Genomic DNA, 14,356 nt, shown 5'->3' with positions numbered 1-14,356 from the left:
TGCGTTTGAGATTCAACTAACTTTGACACCATATCTTCTAAATTTGGTTTTTTATCATCGGTTTGTGGTGGTTTAATTGAAAAATAGGTCTTTGCTGATTGTAAGTATTATTAGATACTTGTTGATTGCTAGGACCTTGTTGGTTGTTGTATGAAATATTTCGATTATAATTCTGATTTTGATTGTAGATTGGTCTTGGCGGTTGATAATTATTCTGATAATTATTTTCTGGCATTTGGTTCATGTATGAAACATTCTCTCTTTGTTCCATTGTTTGTTCAATACTGAGACAATCTTTTGTCAAATGTGGTCCTCCACACTGCTCACAACTAATTCGTATTGAGTGAATATCTTTGGTCATCTTTTCCATTCGTCTCTTAACAACATCTATCTTTGTAGACATGGAATCAAAGTCATGGCTAGAATCAGCTCTAGCCGCTTTAGATGATCTAACGATATCTTTTTCTTGGTGCCACTCATATGAGTGGGAAGCAGTGTTATCAATAATTTTGTAAGCTTCAGTTGCGGTTTTCTTCATAATAGAACCACCAACTGCTATATCGATGTCTTTTCGTGTAGTGATGTCACATCCTTGGTAGAATATTTGTACTATATGATAAGTGTCTAAACCATGTTGAGAACATCCTCTCAAACTTTCCAAATCTTGTCCATGCCTTATACAGAGTTTCATTTGGCTTTTGCGTGAACGTAACTATTTCTCCTTGAAGTCTCACGGCTTTAGATGCCGGAAAGAATTGTTTAAGAAATTTTTCAACTAAAACATCCCATGTATCAATCGCCCCTTCAGGTAACGATTCTAACCAATCTTTGGCTTCTCCCTTTAAAGTCCAGGGAAATAACATGAGATAGATCTGTTCATCCTCCACTTCTCGAATTTTAAATAGAGTACAGATCCTATTAAAGGTACGAAGATGTTCATTTGGATCTTCCTTCAACGCACCACTAAATTGACATTGATTAGTTACCATGTGTAGGATTTGTCCTTTGATTTCATAATCTGGTCCATTAATGTCTGGTTGAGTAATTGCGTGACCTTGGCCAGTGCGTTTAGCTCTCATTCGGTCTTCCATACTTAAAGGTTCCAGATTTTCCATGATTGAATTTGTTGAATCTGAATCACTAAGGGATTCTGATTTAATGGTTTCTTCCTCGACAATCTCTGGATGAATGATTAGTGGTTCAGGAGGAATGATTAGCGGTTCAGGATCTCTGAATTGTCCCTGAATATCCTCCAGATTCTCAATTGTGAGGTCGGGTTCAAAAAGTGGATTATCGAAAATTTGAATTGGAGTACTTGGTCGACTGGATGACGATTCTAAAGAAAAATAACGGCGACAATATTGGCTAGATGTCTTGATCGAGTTACAGGTGGTGAACGTATGAAAGGTGGTGAACGTTTTGCTCGGTGCATTCACTGAATATCCTATTAGTTATAAAAATAAAAATTATATAAGTTATCAAATTAATAGACTTTTCTGATTTTGCCCACGTTTCGAATAGCCAATAGATGCAGCAGGTAGCCAGGACCCTTTAAATCGGAAGCCCACAACTCGCCACTAACAAATCCAACTATTACTACGAAACAGAAAATTTTGGATGTCTATCAATTTAACCACTTAAAACAATTTTTCGTCGAAATTTTGAAATAAAAATCTATGTCCTAAACACTAGAGCGTCGAGAAATAAGAAAGAAAAAGAGCGCGTCGAAAAATGTCGAAAAATAAAAGGTCAAAAAATAAGAAAATTGTAGCGCGTCGAAAATTAAAAAGGGATTCTAAACGAAAAACGGGAATTACTTAAAAGGATACTAATATTTTAACACGGCGTCGCAAAATTTTAAGGCACCTAAATCTTAGTCTAAAGAAAAAGCACTTAAGGGATTTTACGGCAAAGCCTAAAAATCTAAAAGTATAAAAATAACTATGGCAAACTAAACTTAATACTAAAAGTTGTGACTAGAGTCTAAAAATCTAAAGGTAATAAAACTTAAAAAAAAAAAAAAAATTAATTTTATAGACAAAATCTTAAAAATATTTTTTTTAATAAAAATTTTATTTTTATATTTTTAAATTTTTTTTAACGATTTTAATATTTTTTTTAAGAAATTAATAATTTTTTTTATTTTTTTAAATAATTATTTTATTTTTTTTTACGTTTTAATTTTTTTTTAAAATATTTTTTGTAAATATTTTTTTAAAAAAATTTTTTACTTTATTTTTATTTTTAAAAAAACGAGATTTTTTTATTATTTTTTTTATTTTTCGATTTTATTTTATTTTATTTTTTAATTTTTTTTAACTTAAAAAAGTAGAAAAGCAAAAACTATTTAATTGTTTTTTTTATTCATTTACTATTCATTGAATAGTAAATGAAACGAAATTAATTAATTTACTATTCACATGAATGCGACATGATAGAAATTATTAATTATAAGTTACATAATATACCCCTGAAGTATTTAATAAATACGACTTTTTAAAACTTTTCGATTTATTCAAAATTATTATTATATTATTATATTTTATTTCAATATTATTATATTATTATATTTATTAAATTATTATATTTAAATTAATATATCTTTAATCAGTCAAAAACTAAAAAAAAAAAACTTAAATACCCCGTGAAGACACAAAATGTCCCCGGCAGCGGCGCAAAAAAACTTGATGTGTTCTAGAGGGTGTGTATGAAACGGCTATCAGTTTTATATTTATTTATAACAGGAAATCATCTAAATTAAACTAAAACACAAAAGGCAAGTATACATATCGTGTAATAATATAGCTAAGGTAAAGTCCGGAAAGTCGATCCGTGGACACTATTATTGGGTGTCTTACTAGGTCAAATTAGTTAATTAAGTAGTTAAACTAGATTTAGTAATATATAGTAATTATAGGTAACTTTGGAGGGATTTACCGTTTAATGACCGGTTTGTCGATTTTGAGACTTATATCACAGTTAAAACCTAATGTAAAATATTAAATATAAATATAACTTATTTTAAAGAGTAAAGTAAATGACAACAAATAAAAGTGCAATAATTAAAAATATAAATAAAGAGTAAAAATAAAAGTGCGATAATTTAAAGTACGATAAATAAAATGACGATAAATGAAAGTACGATGAGATATAAAATAAAGGAATTATGCTTATTTAAACTTCCGTAATCATGATGTTTGACGTTTTGATTTTAATTTATTACCATGGGTTAATTGTCTTTTGTCCTGGATTATTCGATACGTATATCTAGTTTTTGTCCATAGCAGTCCATCGGCCATAATTATAAAGTGCGAGTATCCTCGTCAAATTACCCTTATACCCGAAGTCAAATATTCCAACTAATTGAGGACTTAAACTGTAACAAGGTTTTAACACTTTGTTAACAATTACACCAATTTTCCTTGTATGTAATCCACCCCTGTTTTAATGAGTCCATTGACTATTAATCCATCCCCGTGTCCGGTCAAATGAACAATTATTAGTACTTATAAATATCCCGCCCATCGTATCCGATCGAGTGTATGTGGTTATTTATAGATACGTCAAATTGTAAATCTTTATATTAAATTAACGAACTATCATTCAGTTAAACAAATATAAAGCTCATTAATAGCCCATAGTCTAATTTTCACAAGTGTCGGTCTTTTGTTCAAACCTCAATTATGGTCCAAAGCCCAATTACCCAATCTTTATAGTTAGCTCAACATCACGATTACTTCGGCTTAAATAAGCATAATAATAACTTAGTTACGAGACATTAATTTAAAAAGGAAGAACATAACTTACAATGATTATTTATAGCGTAGCGTTACACGGACAGAGTTTCGATTTAAAACCCGTAAAACATTCTTACAATAACCTAATTATTATTAAACTTAAATTAAAATTATAATTATAAAATATATATATATATATATATATATATATATATATATATATATATATATATCGTATATGATATGAGAAAGGAAAAAAAAGGTTTAGTTTCTTCATTACTCCGTGCCTTGCTTTTATAGGCAAATGATTGATACTGTTGCAGGTGGAATGTTAGCTGGCTACCATTCAAAGTTGAATCAATAATATCTCGTTACGAATTATTGATTTGAAATTTTCACTTATGACTCTTTAACTATGCTCAATTAACAACTTTTTATTATTTATTATTATTCTTATTATGAATTATTTAAATATTATATTATATTCTTGTGCATAGTTGACTTGTACTTTCAGCTTTGTTGCGTCGAGCGTTGAAAGTTGGTTCATGTCTCGGTTCCGAATTTTCGAACGCCTTTTCGTATAATTTAATATCTTGTACTTTGCGTTTTGCGGCTTGTACTTTTGTAATTTTGAGACGTTTCTCATCAATAAATTGAACCACTTGAATTGTACTTTGTACTTTTTAGCTTTTTGGTCATTTGCGTCTTCAAATCGTCGAATCTGTCTTTTGTCTTCACCTTTTATTATTTAAACGATAATTACTTGAAATTAGAACAATTGCAACTAAAAGCTTGTCTTTCTTGAAAGATAATGCTATGAAATATATGTTCGTTTTTAGCATTATCACATTTGCTCCCAAAGTGATTAAACTTCAGCTGGAAGTGGTAACAAGTACCAGAATCCTTCATTTATTTACTTTTCCGTGTATATCTACAACTTTAATGCAACGCACGGGCTCATTTGGACACTTGACCCGTTTGGCGACTCTTTGTGTTAACTTGTACTGTCCTAATCATAACTTCAAATGATACAATATTTTACTTTTCGATTTAGTTTGATTATTTAGTTTGATACATTATTATAGGTCACATATATTTGGTTAATTAAAGAGCTGAAAATTGCCGGAACTTTTGTTAAACGCAATGTTATTTTCGTAGTTCTTTGATCTCCTTAATCATTTGTATGTTTGCCAACAGGGAATGGCAACAAGGATGGACTTTAACTCATTACATTCTGAAACAAGTGTCTTCGCTAAGTCCATTATTGGTTATATCGAATACAATTACAGAACAAATTGTTTATTTTCAAAAAGAGTTTTTCGTTTGCCAATTTTACAAATGGGCATATGTTGGAATACTTATTGGTTATTCAAATAATTTAAAACATTTGCATTTTAATAGCTTTCATTAGTTACACTTACAGTCACTGTTAAACTAATCAACCTATGTATCTGTACTTTATTTTATAGTTGATTTTTACACTTCTGTGCAACGCACGGGCTTTTAAATATAACAAATATATTGAAGCAGTTCACACACAACAATACTTGTGATACTGTCTTTATCATATCGCTAATTGATATAACATATTACGATTCAAGTTTGTTTGTGGAAAAGTCCCCGTGCAACGCACGGGCTCTTAAATCTAGTTGTATTATACATTTGGTGAGTATCAATACTAACATTATCGTATACCAATTTGTACAAGTGTCGTGCACAGACTCATAAAACTAGTATATAAATAAAGTATTTATTGAACACAACACTTAATTTCATTTTTCTGTGTAAAACTAGAGCTTTTATTTTGAAAAAAACCTCGGAACTTTCATCGTAAATGAAAGAACCATTTTCGGAAACAAATACAATAAACAAACATCCCGGCAAACAACTCGACAACTAGTAAACTATAAAATGGAACACCCTAATGACCACAGATAATTCGGGATCTGAGAGGTCGCACATATAAAGCAAACCAAATAGCCCAACTAACGACCAACAAACAACACGAGAAAGTCGCTAAGGTTTACAAACTAAAATGAAGACAAAACAACAGACAAAGCCTCTAAAAACAGCTATAAGGCATACGACAATTCAAACGAAATGCGGATTACTTAGCCTCCTTGAGCGGATTCCTATTGTCAGACTTTGCTAATTTCCCTGCAAGATGCTTATACATCACATTTTTACTTGTTCTAGATTATATTTATAAACCAAAGACGAAGAGACCACATTATGGGAATTCAACGCAGAACCAACAAAAGGACTGGGATCCGAGCTCGAAACACCACCGTGATCAACATTTCCAATGGCTTGATCTTCCACCTCATCGCGTGATCTAGGAGACCTGTCAATACGCGACAACGTCTCCGAATCAACCATCTTCGACACTCCGCATAACCATCATGTCCAACCTTACCTTGTGTCGAAATACACTCGAAAGCAACTTTATAGCTACGATCAAATTTCCAAGCTTTCGAACACTCTTTTCGTACGCTTTACCGGAGCACGAAAACGACAAAATGGCATTATCCAAATCTTTAGCACTTCAACACCATCTACAAACGAAACAGCATCAGCTAATATGACACCAATTTACCACCCAAGTTGGACCTTTTTAGTTTTTACACTATCAACATAGCTGCATAGTGTTGTTATTAAAAGAAAGTGCCAATTAAATAATTAAATAATTTAGATAATAAGATCTGTGTAAATTTAATAATTGTGCTCAAGTCAACCCCTAAAATGACGACTCATCCAATAGCAATGGCGCGCAGCCTCTTCTGAATACTCCGTACATATTTCATCATACCCCAAAAAACCTATACGTACAGAGAGAGAAACTATACCAGTTTATCTCTCTACATGTTACCAATACAGAAACATGTCTACGAAGAAGAAACGATTAGTACCGAGGCTCGATCGAAGAAACGCAGCAAAAAACATCGATTACGACTCATCTAAATCCTCATCATCTAATCGAACTCGATCACTTGAACGTTTTTTGCTCTCCAATCGCACCAGTTTCCGAATTCAAGGAATCGAAGGCGAAATCGACTTGATTTGCAAAACCCTAGGGCTTTCAAGACCAGAAGACCTTTCGATTACCGATTCTGATTGGAACGCTCATAATTATACGCACAAATCTAGGTTTTGTAATCAGAACGTTACTAAATTGTCACCGGAGACTCAATTTAGGTTTTATCATGATGATGACGTCAAGGTACGTGAAGTTAATTGTGCAATTGACCGTTCGGAATTAGGTAATGTTGCTTTTTCAAGTCATAGTAATATTGATAATGAGGATGATGATGTAGCGTGCAAAGCACGTGATAACATTACTAAAGAGTCACCGGAGACTGAATTTAGGGTTTATCGTGATGATGACGTCAAGGTAGGTGAGGTTAAATGTGAAATTGACCGTTCGGAATTAGGTAATGTTGCCTTTTCATGTCATAGTAATATCGTTAATGAGGATGATGATGTAGCGTGCAAAGCACGTGATAGATGTAATGTGAAAGATAAGAGTGAAATTAAAGGTGTACGGTCATTGTTATGTGCTCCGCCACCTGTTATGCTGCCGGTGGCTGTGGATAATTTGGGTTCGAATTGGGAGCTGATTGAGGGTTTTGGTGGACCAGTTGGGGATTTAAAGGAAGAGACTGATATACTGGTTGATTACAGAGTTGTTGCTGAGGATTTTAAGGATGATGAAGAGGATGAGGTTTCGTCGAATGCAGCTACTCAAGTCGAGTATTCATTTTCGCCTAATGGACCTTTGAAGTACATTATTAACAACTGGCAGAAAGGTGATTTTCTTGGAAGAGGTTCGTATGGAACCGTATATGAAGGTTTCACCAAGTAAGTATATTGAAATTTGGTCGCAAGTGTATGTATGATTTTATCGTATACTAGCTAAAGTTGTAAATGACATTACTATTAGTTTAACAGGGTGTGGTTTGTTGGTGCTAACTGTTAGGTTAATTTCTTATATTAATTAGTTAAAATGTGGTGTTATTGTATTGATAAATTATGAAGGGTGATTTTTTGCATAAATGTTTGTTTGCAGACATGGGTTCTTCTTCGCTGTGAAGGAAGTTTCTCTGCTTGATGAAGGAAGCCAAGGAAAGCAAAGCATTGTTCAGCTTGAGCAGGTGCTTTACTAGTCGCTTTTTCTTCTACTTAGACATATTGGATTCTGCATTCTAATGTATCTTTAAATATTTTCTGTTGATTTCAGGAAATTTCTTTGTTAAGCCAATTTCAACACGAGAATATAGTTCGATATCTTGGGACTGATACTGTATGCATCTCTCTTTTACTAAAACTGTTAATTACACCGTATGTTTGAACCAAAACAAGGTTCATGTTCCGTTATCTCGTATATGATTTGACTTACTGTCTGTTGTTAATGTGATGATGTTTCAGGGTGATGGCAAACTATATATTTTTCTTGAACTTGTAACTAAAGGTTCGCTTGCAAGTCTGTATCGAAAGTATCATCTTGGAGATTCTCAAGTCTCTGCATACACCAGGCAGATATTGAGCGGGCTAAATTACTTGCATGAGCGAGATGTGGTTCATAGGTACTAGTTGCTGCTGTGAGTTAAAGCACAGATTTTGTTGTTACCATTTGTTCTTTCCTAATTTTAACATTCATATAGGGATATTAAATGTGCTAACATATTGGTTGATGCAAGCGGATCTGTAAAGCTCGCAGATTTTGGGTTGGCAAAGGTAACTGCACAGAAATTATTCTGCTTTTTGTTTATTATATGTAATATGTAATGTAACACTGTTTATCTACACAGGCAACTAAATTGAATGACATTAAATCTTGCAAAGGGACTCCATTTTGGATGGCACCAGAGGTTTCTTGATTCTTTCAAATATATATTTGATAACGCTAATATAATTTAATAAAATGAATGATGCTTTACAAATAATATTATTTTCGCATTGTACTATTGTATCCTTAGGTTGTTAACCGAAAGAATAATGGATACGGGCTTGCAGCAGATATATGGAGCCTTGGTTGCACAGTGTTGGAGATGTTAACAAGAAAAATTCCGTACTCCCACTTGGAACGGGTATGACCTTAATATTTCTCTTGAAAACTTGTGTATCATTTGCTTCCATTTTACATACTAATTAGATACTAATACATAACTTTTATTACGTTCGAGAAGTTATTTTGTTCTGACTGGGACATGCCTTTTGGTTTTACAGATGCAAGCATTGTTCAGAATCGGAAGGGGTGAACCCCCTCCTATTCCCGAAACGTTGTCTATAGAGGCCCAAGATTTCATTGGTAAATGCTTACAAGTTAACCAAAGTGATAGGCCAACTGCTGCCCAACTATTGATGCACCCGTTTGTCAAGACCGGTGCGTATGAATCAAAGCCATGTTCTCCCCGATATGGTGTTATATGTTCATTGTAGCTGCAAATAAGTCCTACTATAATATCACAAGGCAAGTTCACCTTAATGTGATATAGTTTGACAACTGTACATCATAAAAAATTGCAAAACCAAATTGACATGAAAAATGAATTGTTCTGCTGGAGTAAAAGAAAATATTCCTTGTAAGAGGGCTGATGTTCTTATTGTATAGAACATCCTCAGTAATAACATCTAGGAGTTAAAGTTGGAGTGCAAGATTCTCTTCAAATTGTAGTTAGATTAGAATTGTGAAGACGCGTGTTGTTACTTACATCGTGTCATTTGTTGCTTGTGGCTGATTCAGTTTGCTATTAGCTTTAGTTTTGTTTGTAGAGGTGATGGAAAATGTACGTTGTAGCCGGAAACTGTATATAGTTGTTTTTTTCGAGTGATGTTATATATAAGTTTGCTGATTTGAAAAACAAAAAATATGTCATTGATTGGAATAATTTTGCAGTATGTTATCTGTTGTAATTTGTATTTGAAGTTGATATCAAATTTGAGGGCTTTTTAGATATTTACTGTGACGTTCGACCTTTGACAGATCTTTTGAAGTGAGGATTAGAAGGCTAAAATGCATGCGGATATCATTCCGATGAGAGATATTGCTTGTAATCAATGGTTGCAAAAATGTAGATTGTCAGTGACACATAACTCTGTGTTGCCTTTCTTTAAATCCCGATAGTCAAGCGAGTTTCAAATTCTTGACGTACAAAGGGATCGAACTTGCGCCCATTTTGAAAAAGGCTTCGAAACATGGCCCCCACCTGCTCTCCCCAACATGGTGTCATATGTTTATAGTAAATGCAAATAAGTCCGACTTTAATATCACGAGTCAAGTTCACCTTAATGTGATAGTTTATATCAAGGAGTTAAAGTTGCAGTGCAAGATTGTCTTCAAATTGTAGTTAGATGAGAATTGTGAAGATGTGTGGTGTTACTTACGTGATAATTAATTCGCGTCTTTTTTTGCTTGTGGCTGATCCGGTTTGCTATTTGCTTTAGTTTTGTTTGTAGAGGGGATGGAAAATGTATGTTGTAGTCAGAAACTGTATATAGTTGTATATAAGTTCGGTGACTTGAAAAAACAGAAAAGTATGTCACTGATTGGAACAATTAATCAGTATGTTATCTATTGTAATCTGTATTTGAAGTTGCTATCAAATATGAGGGCTACGAGTGTAATTTGACTATACAAGGTAAAATCTTCAAAATTAACTAAGATTATGTAAAATATGGAAATTTTTAAAGATAGCCCTAAGGTTTTAAGACATGCTTTAAACATTTGTACCATTCTAATAACCAAATTACTATTCTTTTGTACAAGTTTTTGTTCACAAATTTTTTTCTTAAAAATAACCCTTAGAACTATCATTAGAAAACTCTATAAAATAATTAATATATCAGAGATCATATTTATGGATTAATCTCATGACCCACGAGTCAAGTGTATGAGTAAGATAAGATATAAAAAACTTACTCGTACTCTATTACCTTGGTAAATGTATCAATCGGAAGTTAGTATAACTTAAAAGTTACTGTATAATTTATCGTAAATTTTATTAAAAATTACCTCAATTTTCTATTTTAGGTAATCTATGTTATTTTGACGTTTAAAAAATTATTTTATCAAATTAACGATGCTCCATATTTTTAAGTAAATTATATGCAAGTCTAATCATTGGCTGATTGGCACTTATGGAATGGAAAACCTCGTGAATGATGATTCTTACGAACTTGATATTTACTTAAAATTCGTTATATTCGTAATATGATCGTAGAAGATTAACGGCACATGTATGTGTCAATTATCAGACTTGCATATGTTTGTTATCTTCGCGAAAATGGCAATGATTAGGTTTGCATATGATTTACTTTTAAAAATGCAGTATCGTTAATTTTTGACAGAGTTCTAACTTAAAAATAATGATACTTCTATTTTTGATTAATATTTGATATACAATCCTTTAAACGTCAAAATAAACATAGATTAAATAATATATGAAATTGAGTTATAAAAAAAAAGTTACGTAGATTTTAGTGAGATTTGCCTATAATTTGGAGATTGATATTTCCCAACTTCACTTTTACTTGTTCTACCAATATTTACTAAACTGCGCTTAATGATAGGTTTGCAAAAATTCTTAAAGTTTTTTGTTATAGTTTTTCAAGAGGTATTTTGAGAAAAAAATCATGAAAACATGGTGAAACAATTAAAATTGATTGTGAAAATTATCATCTCTCATAATTTATGTACAAGTAATTACTCCGTAACTAATAATAGTGGAGGTGTTGATTGAATAATTGTAAAGTAGAGGGACCTTGTGAGTAAAGTTTGGACAGTTGTTTTATCTATCTTCATCTATCTATCTACTCAATAAAACGTTATCTATGTTGATTTGGGTACACAACACCGGAATACAACAGAAGAAGAAGAAAATAAGGTGTATACAATGTCATCTATTTCGTTATCATCCCTACAAAGCACATATTCCTATTCAAATTTTCATCACCAACAAAACCTTTTCTTCATTCAACCGTCACTAATATCTGATCGGAAAACAAGGTCACTGAAAATAGAAGCATCTGCAAGAACTCGTCAAGATAACAGACAAGCTCGCCATGCTCGTATCCGTAAGAAGGTACCTTTATAAAATGAAACCCTAATTTCTGTTGTTACCTGCATTGACCTGTAGTATGTTTAGGAATAACTAGTCCGGATCGGCCCGCGCGTTGCGGCGGGGGCTTTCGGCCTGCGTATTCATATTTAATGTAGTGTTGTGTATTTACAGAGGGGAAAACGGGTCATGTGTTAAGCGTCGTTGTAGGTGTCGCCGTCTTCAGTGTTTTTTAAAAAGTATCCGTTTCGAACGTAGGTAGTTTCGTTTTGTTGATAAAATTATTTCGAGTATAACGGTGCTGTCGGAAAAATTTAACTCGCGTCGAGGAGGAAGATACGGGCTGTCGTTGTGTTTAGCGTTTTTTAAAAAGTGTCTGTTTCGAACTTGGTTAGCTTCGTTTTGTTCATAAGATTATTTCGAGTCTGGCGCTGCCGTCGGAAAAATTTAACTCGTGCCGAGCGGGAAGATAAGGGTTGTCGTTGTGTTTAGCGTTTTTTTGAGAAGTGTCCGTTTCACGTATAGTTAGTCCCGTTGGGTTGGTAAGATTTTTTCGAGTTGAACGGTGGTCACTGAAAAAATTAACTCGCACCCAGCGAGAAGATAGGGCCCGTTATAAATTCGGGTGGATTTAGTTTTCTATATTTTAATTAAATTATGTAATTTACACTTTTCACCCCCTAAAAATGTAAACTTGTGGGACCGATGTGGAAATATAGGCAAATTTGAGGGACCGTTTGTAGTGTGAACGCAAACTTAAAACTACAACCAAATATAACTAAAACTACATAACGTGCCACCACTTTTAGTAATATAAGAACTACATAACGTGCCACCACTTTTAGTAATATAAGGTTAATTTCATTGATAACATTAAGATTCCTGGTATTATCGTTATTGCACATGATGATGTGGCGTGCAAATATTCGATTTTAGCCGATTTATGCCATTTCGAAAAATTGTGGATTTTTTTGCGAAATGTTTGAGTATATGAGAAATTATGTGTGTACAATTAGGCTTTAATTTACCTGATTCTCTTAAACTTATTATCTCTGAGAATGTCTTGAAAATCTCATTTATCTCATATTCGTATACAATTCTATGAAATGGACCAAGTTCGACCATCTGCAAAATATTTCCCTTGAGGTTAACCGCCCATTTCATGGGCCTAGGAGGTCTCGAACGTCTTGTGTTCGAGCCTCACCCGAGCGGGTTTTACCACACGTGATGCCCGTATGGATTCGTGGGGTTTCTTCTTGAGAGGCGGTAGGACAGTTCGTTTAGGGAAATAATCGGGTGGGTGGGTTCAGACATAACGTTCGGACCCCGTCAGTGACTTCTAACCGCCTTTAAAAAAAAAGTATATTAAAACTTTACTACAAGTGTTTTTGACATGTGTTAAGTTTTATATGTTTGTGAATACGGAGTATAATTTTTTACATGTATTTAAAAAATAAATAAAAATAAAAAAAAAACTGCTAAGAAATAAACAATTTTACAAGTATATAAGATTTTTTAGTGGGTGTCGAGTCCTCGATCCAAGCTCGAGCCTACAACATGAAGGTTTGCCGATACAGAGTACCAGTCGATTGCAGCTATACATCCACTTGTAAAACTGTAATTTATTTATTTGTATCACCTACTTCTTAAATGGTAAAAACAGGTAACAAGTAAGAGGAAAATGTTATAAGTTTGCAAATATAAATTTCTAAGGCATTTCAAATTGTTTGTTGAGACGTTCAAAAACACTTATACAGAATGTAGTAAATTAATGAAGGATTTCAGTTAATGGAGCATGATTTTACTGACGTAAGTACACCGTTTTAGCGGTAGCTTTTTTGATTTCCTACCAGTATGACATTTTACTGTAGGTGGAAGGGACACCAGAAAGACCAAGAATGTGTGTGTTCCGCTCCAACAAGCATATGTATGTTCAGGTGATTGATGATACCAAAATGCATACACTTGCATCAGCTTCAACAATGCAGAAACCACTCTCTGAGGAGTTTGATTTCACCTCCGGGCCCACTATTGTAAGTATAATAATAATCAACCATATTTACCACAGATAAAATTAATAAGCTATCAATTACTTTGTTCTTGCTACCTTCAATCGGTTGATATAAGCTTGTGGAAATGTAAATAAGTACATAATTTTATTCAATTATTACTATCAGGCGTATTGGGTATATGTTTGTGTGTTTAACGTGCGTTTTTTTTGGGTGTTAGGATGTAGCTAAGAAAATTGGTGAAGCTATTGCAAAGTCGTGTATTGAGAAAGGGATAACAGCTGTGGCATTTGATAGAGGTGGTTATCCTTATCATGGACGTATTCAAGCGCTCGCTGATTCAGCTAGAGAACATGGTCTCCAGTTCTAGTAATTTGGCGAGTCTCTACTTGTTCTTGTTGTATTCAAGATTGAATCTTTTTTATTCACCGGATATGCCAAAGTTGCATATAGTTGTTGTTAGTACTAAATGTTCTGAAACTTGTGTTCAGTTTACTGCAAGCAGGGGAATCTTTAAAGTATAGGTGGCCATTTCGCCTCATAAATGGGTCAA

At 33.2% G+C, this 14,356-nt stretch overlaps 2 protein-coding genes across 2 annotated transcripts; both read left to right on the top strand.

Annotated features, from left to right (window-relative positions):
- Positions 1–6,551: 6,551 nt before the first annotated feature.
- LOC139871097 (mitogen-activated protein kinase kinase kinase 1-like) lies at positions 6,552–9,562 on the top strand. Its single transcript, XM_071858839.1, has 8 exons — positions 6,552–7,595; positions 7,804–7,888; positions 7,975–8,037; positions 8,163–8,320; positions 8,399–8,471; positions 8,546–8,605; positions 8,714–8,824; positions 8,964–9,562. Exons 1-8 carry the CDS (start codon positions 6,619–6,621, stop codon positions 9,174–9,176), a joined length of 1,740 nt encoding a protein of 579 aa, XP_071714940.1. The 5' UTR covers positions 6,552–6,618; the 3' UTR covers positions 9,177–9,562.
- A 2,012-nt stretch (positions 9,563–11,574) lies between these two features.
- On the top strand, positions 11,575–14,324 carry LOC139872867 (large ribosomal subunit protein uL18c-like). Its single transcript, XM_071860798.1, has 3 exons — positions 11,575–11,818; positions 13,666–13,827; positions 14,024–14,324. The coding sequence occupies exons 1-3, from the start codon at positions 11,630–11,632 to the stop codon at positions 14,171–14,173; spliced, it is 501 nt and encodes a 166-aa protein (XP_071716899.1). The 5' UTR covers positions 11,575–11,629; the 3' UTR covers positions 14,174–14,324.
- Positions 14,325–14,356: the final 32 nt, after the last annotated feature.

Source organism: Rutidosis leptorrhynchoides, chromosome 10 (assembly GCF_046630445.1).
Source record: "Rutidosis leptorrhynchoides isolate AG116_Rl617_1_P2 chromosome 10, CSIRO_AGI_Rlap_v1, whole genome shotgun sequence".
In the NCBI taxonomy this organism is placed as follows: domain Eukaryota; kingdom Viridiplantae; phylum Streptophyta; class Magnoliopsida; order Asterales; family Asteraceae; genus Rutidosis; species Rutidosis leptorrhynchoides.
This window is presented reverse-complemented; position numbering and strand designations above follow the sequence as displayed.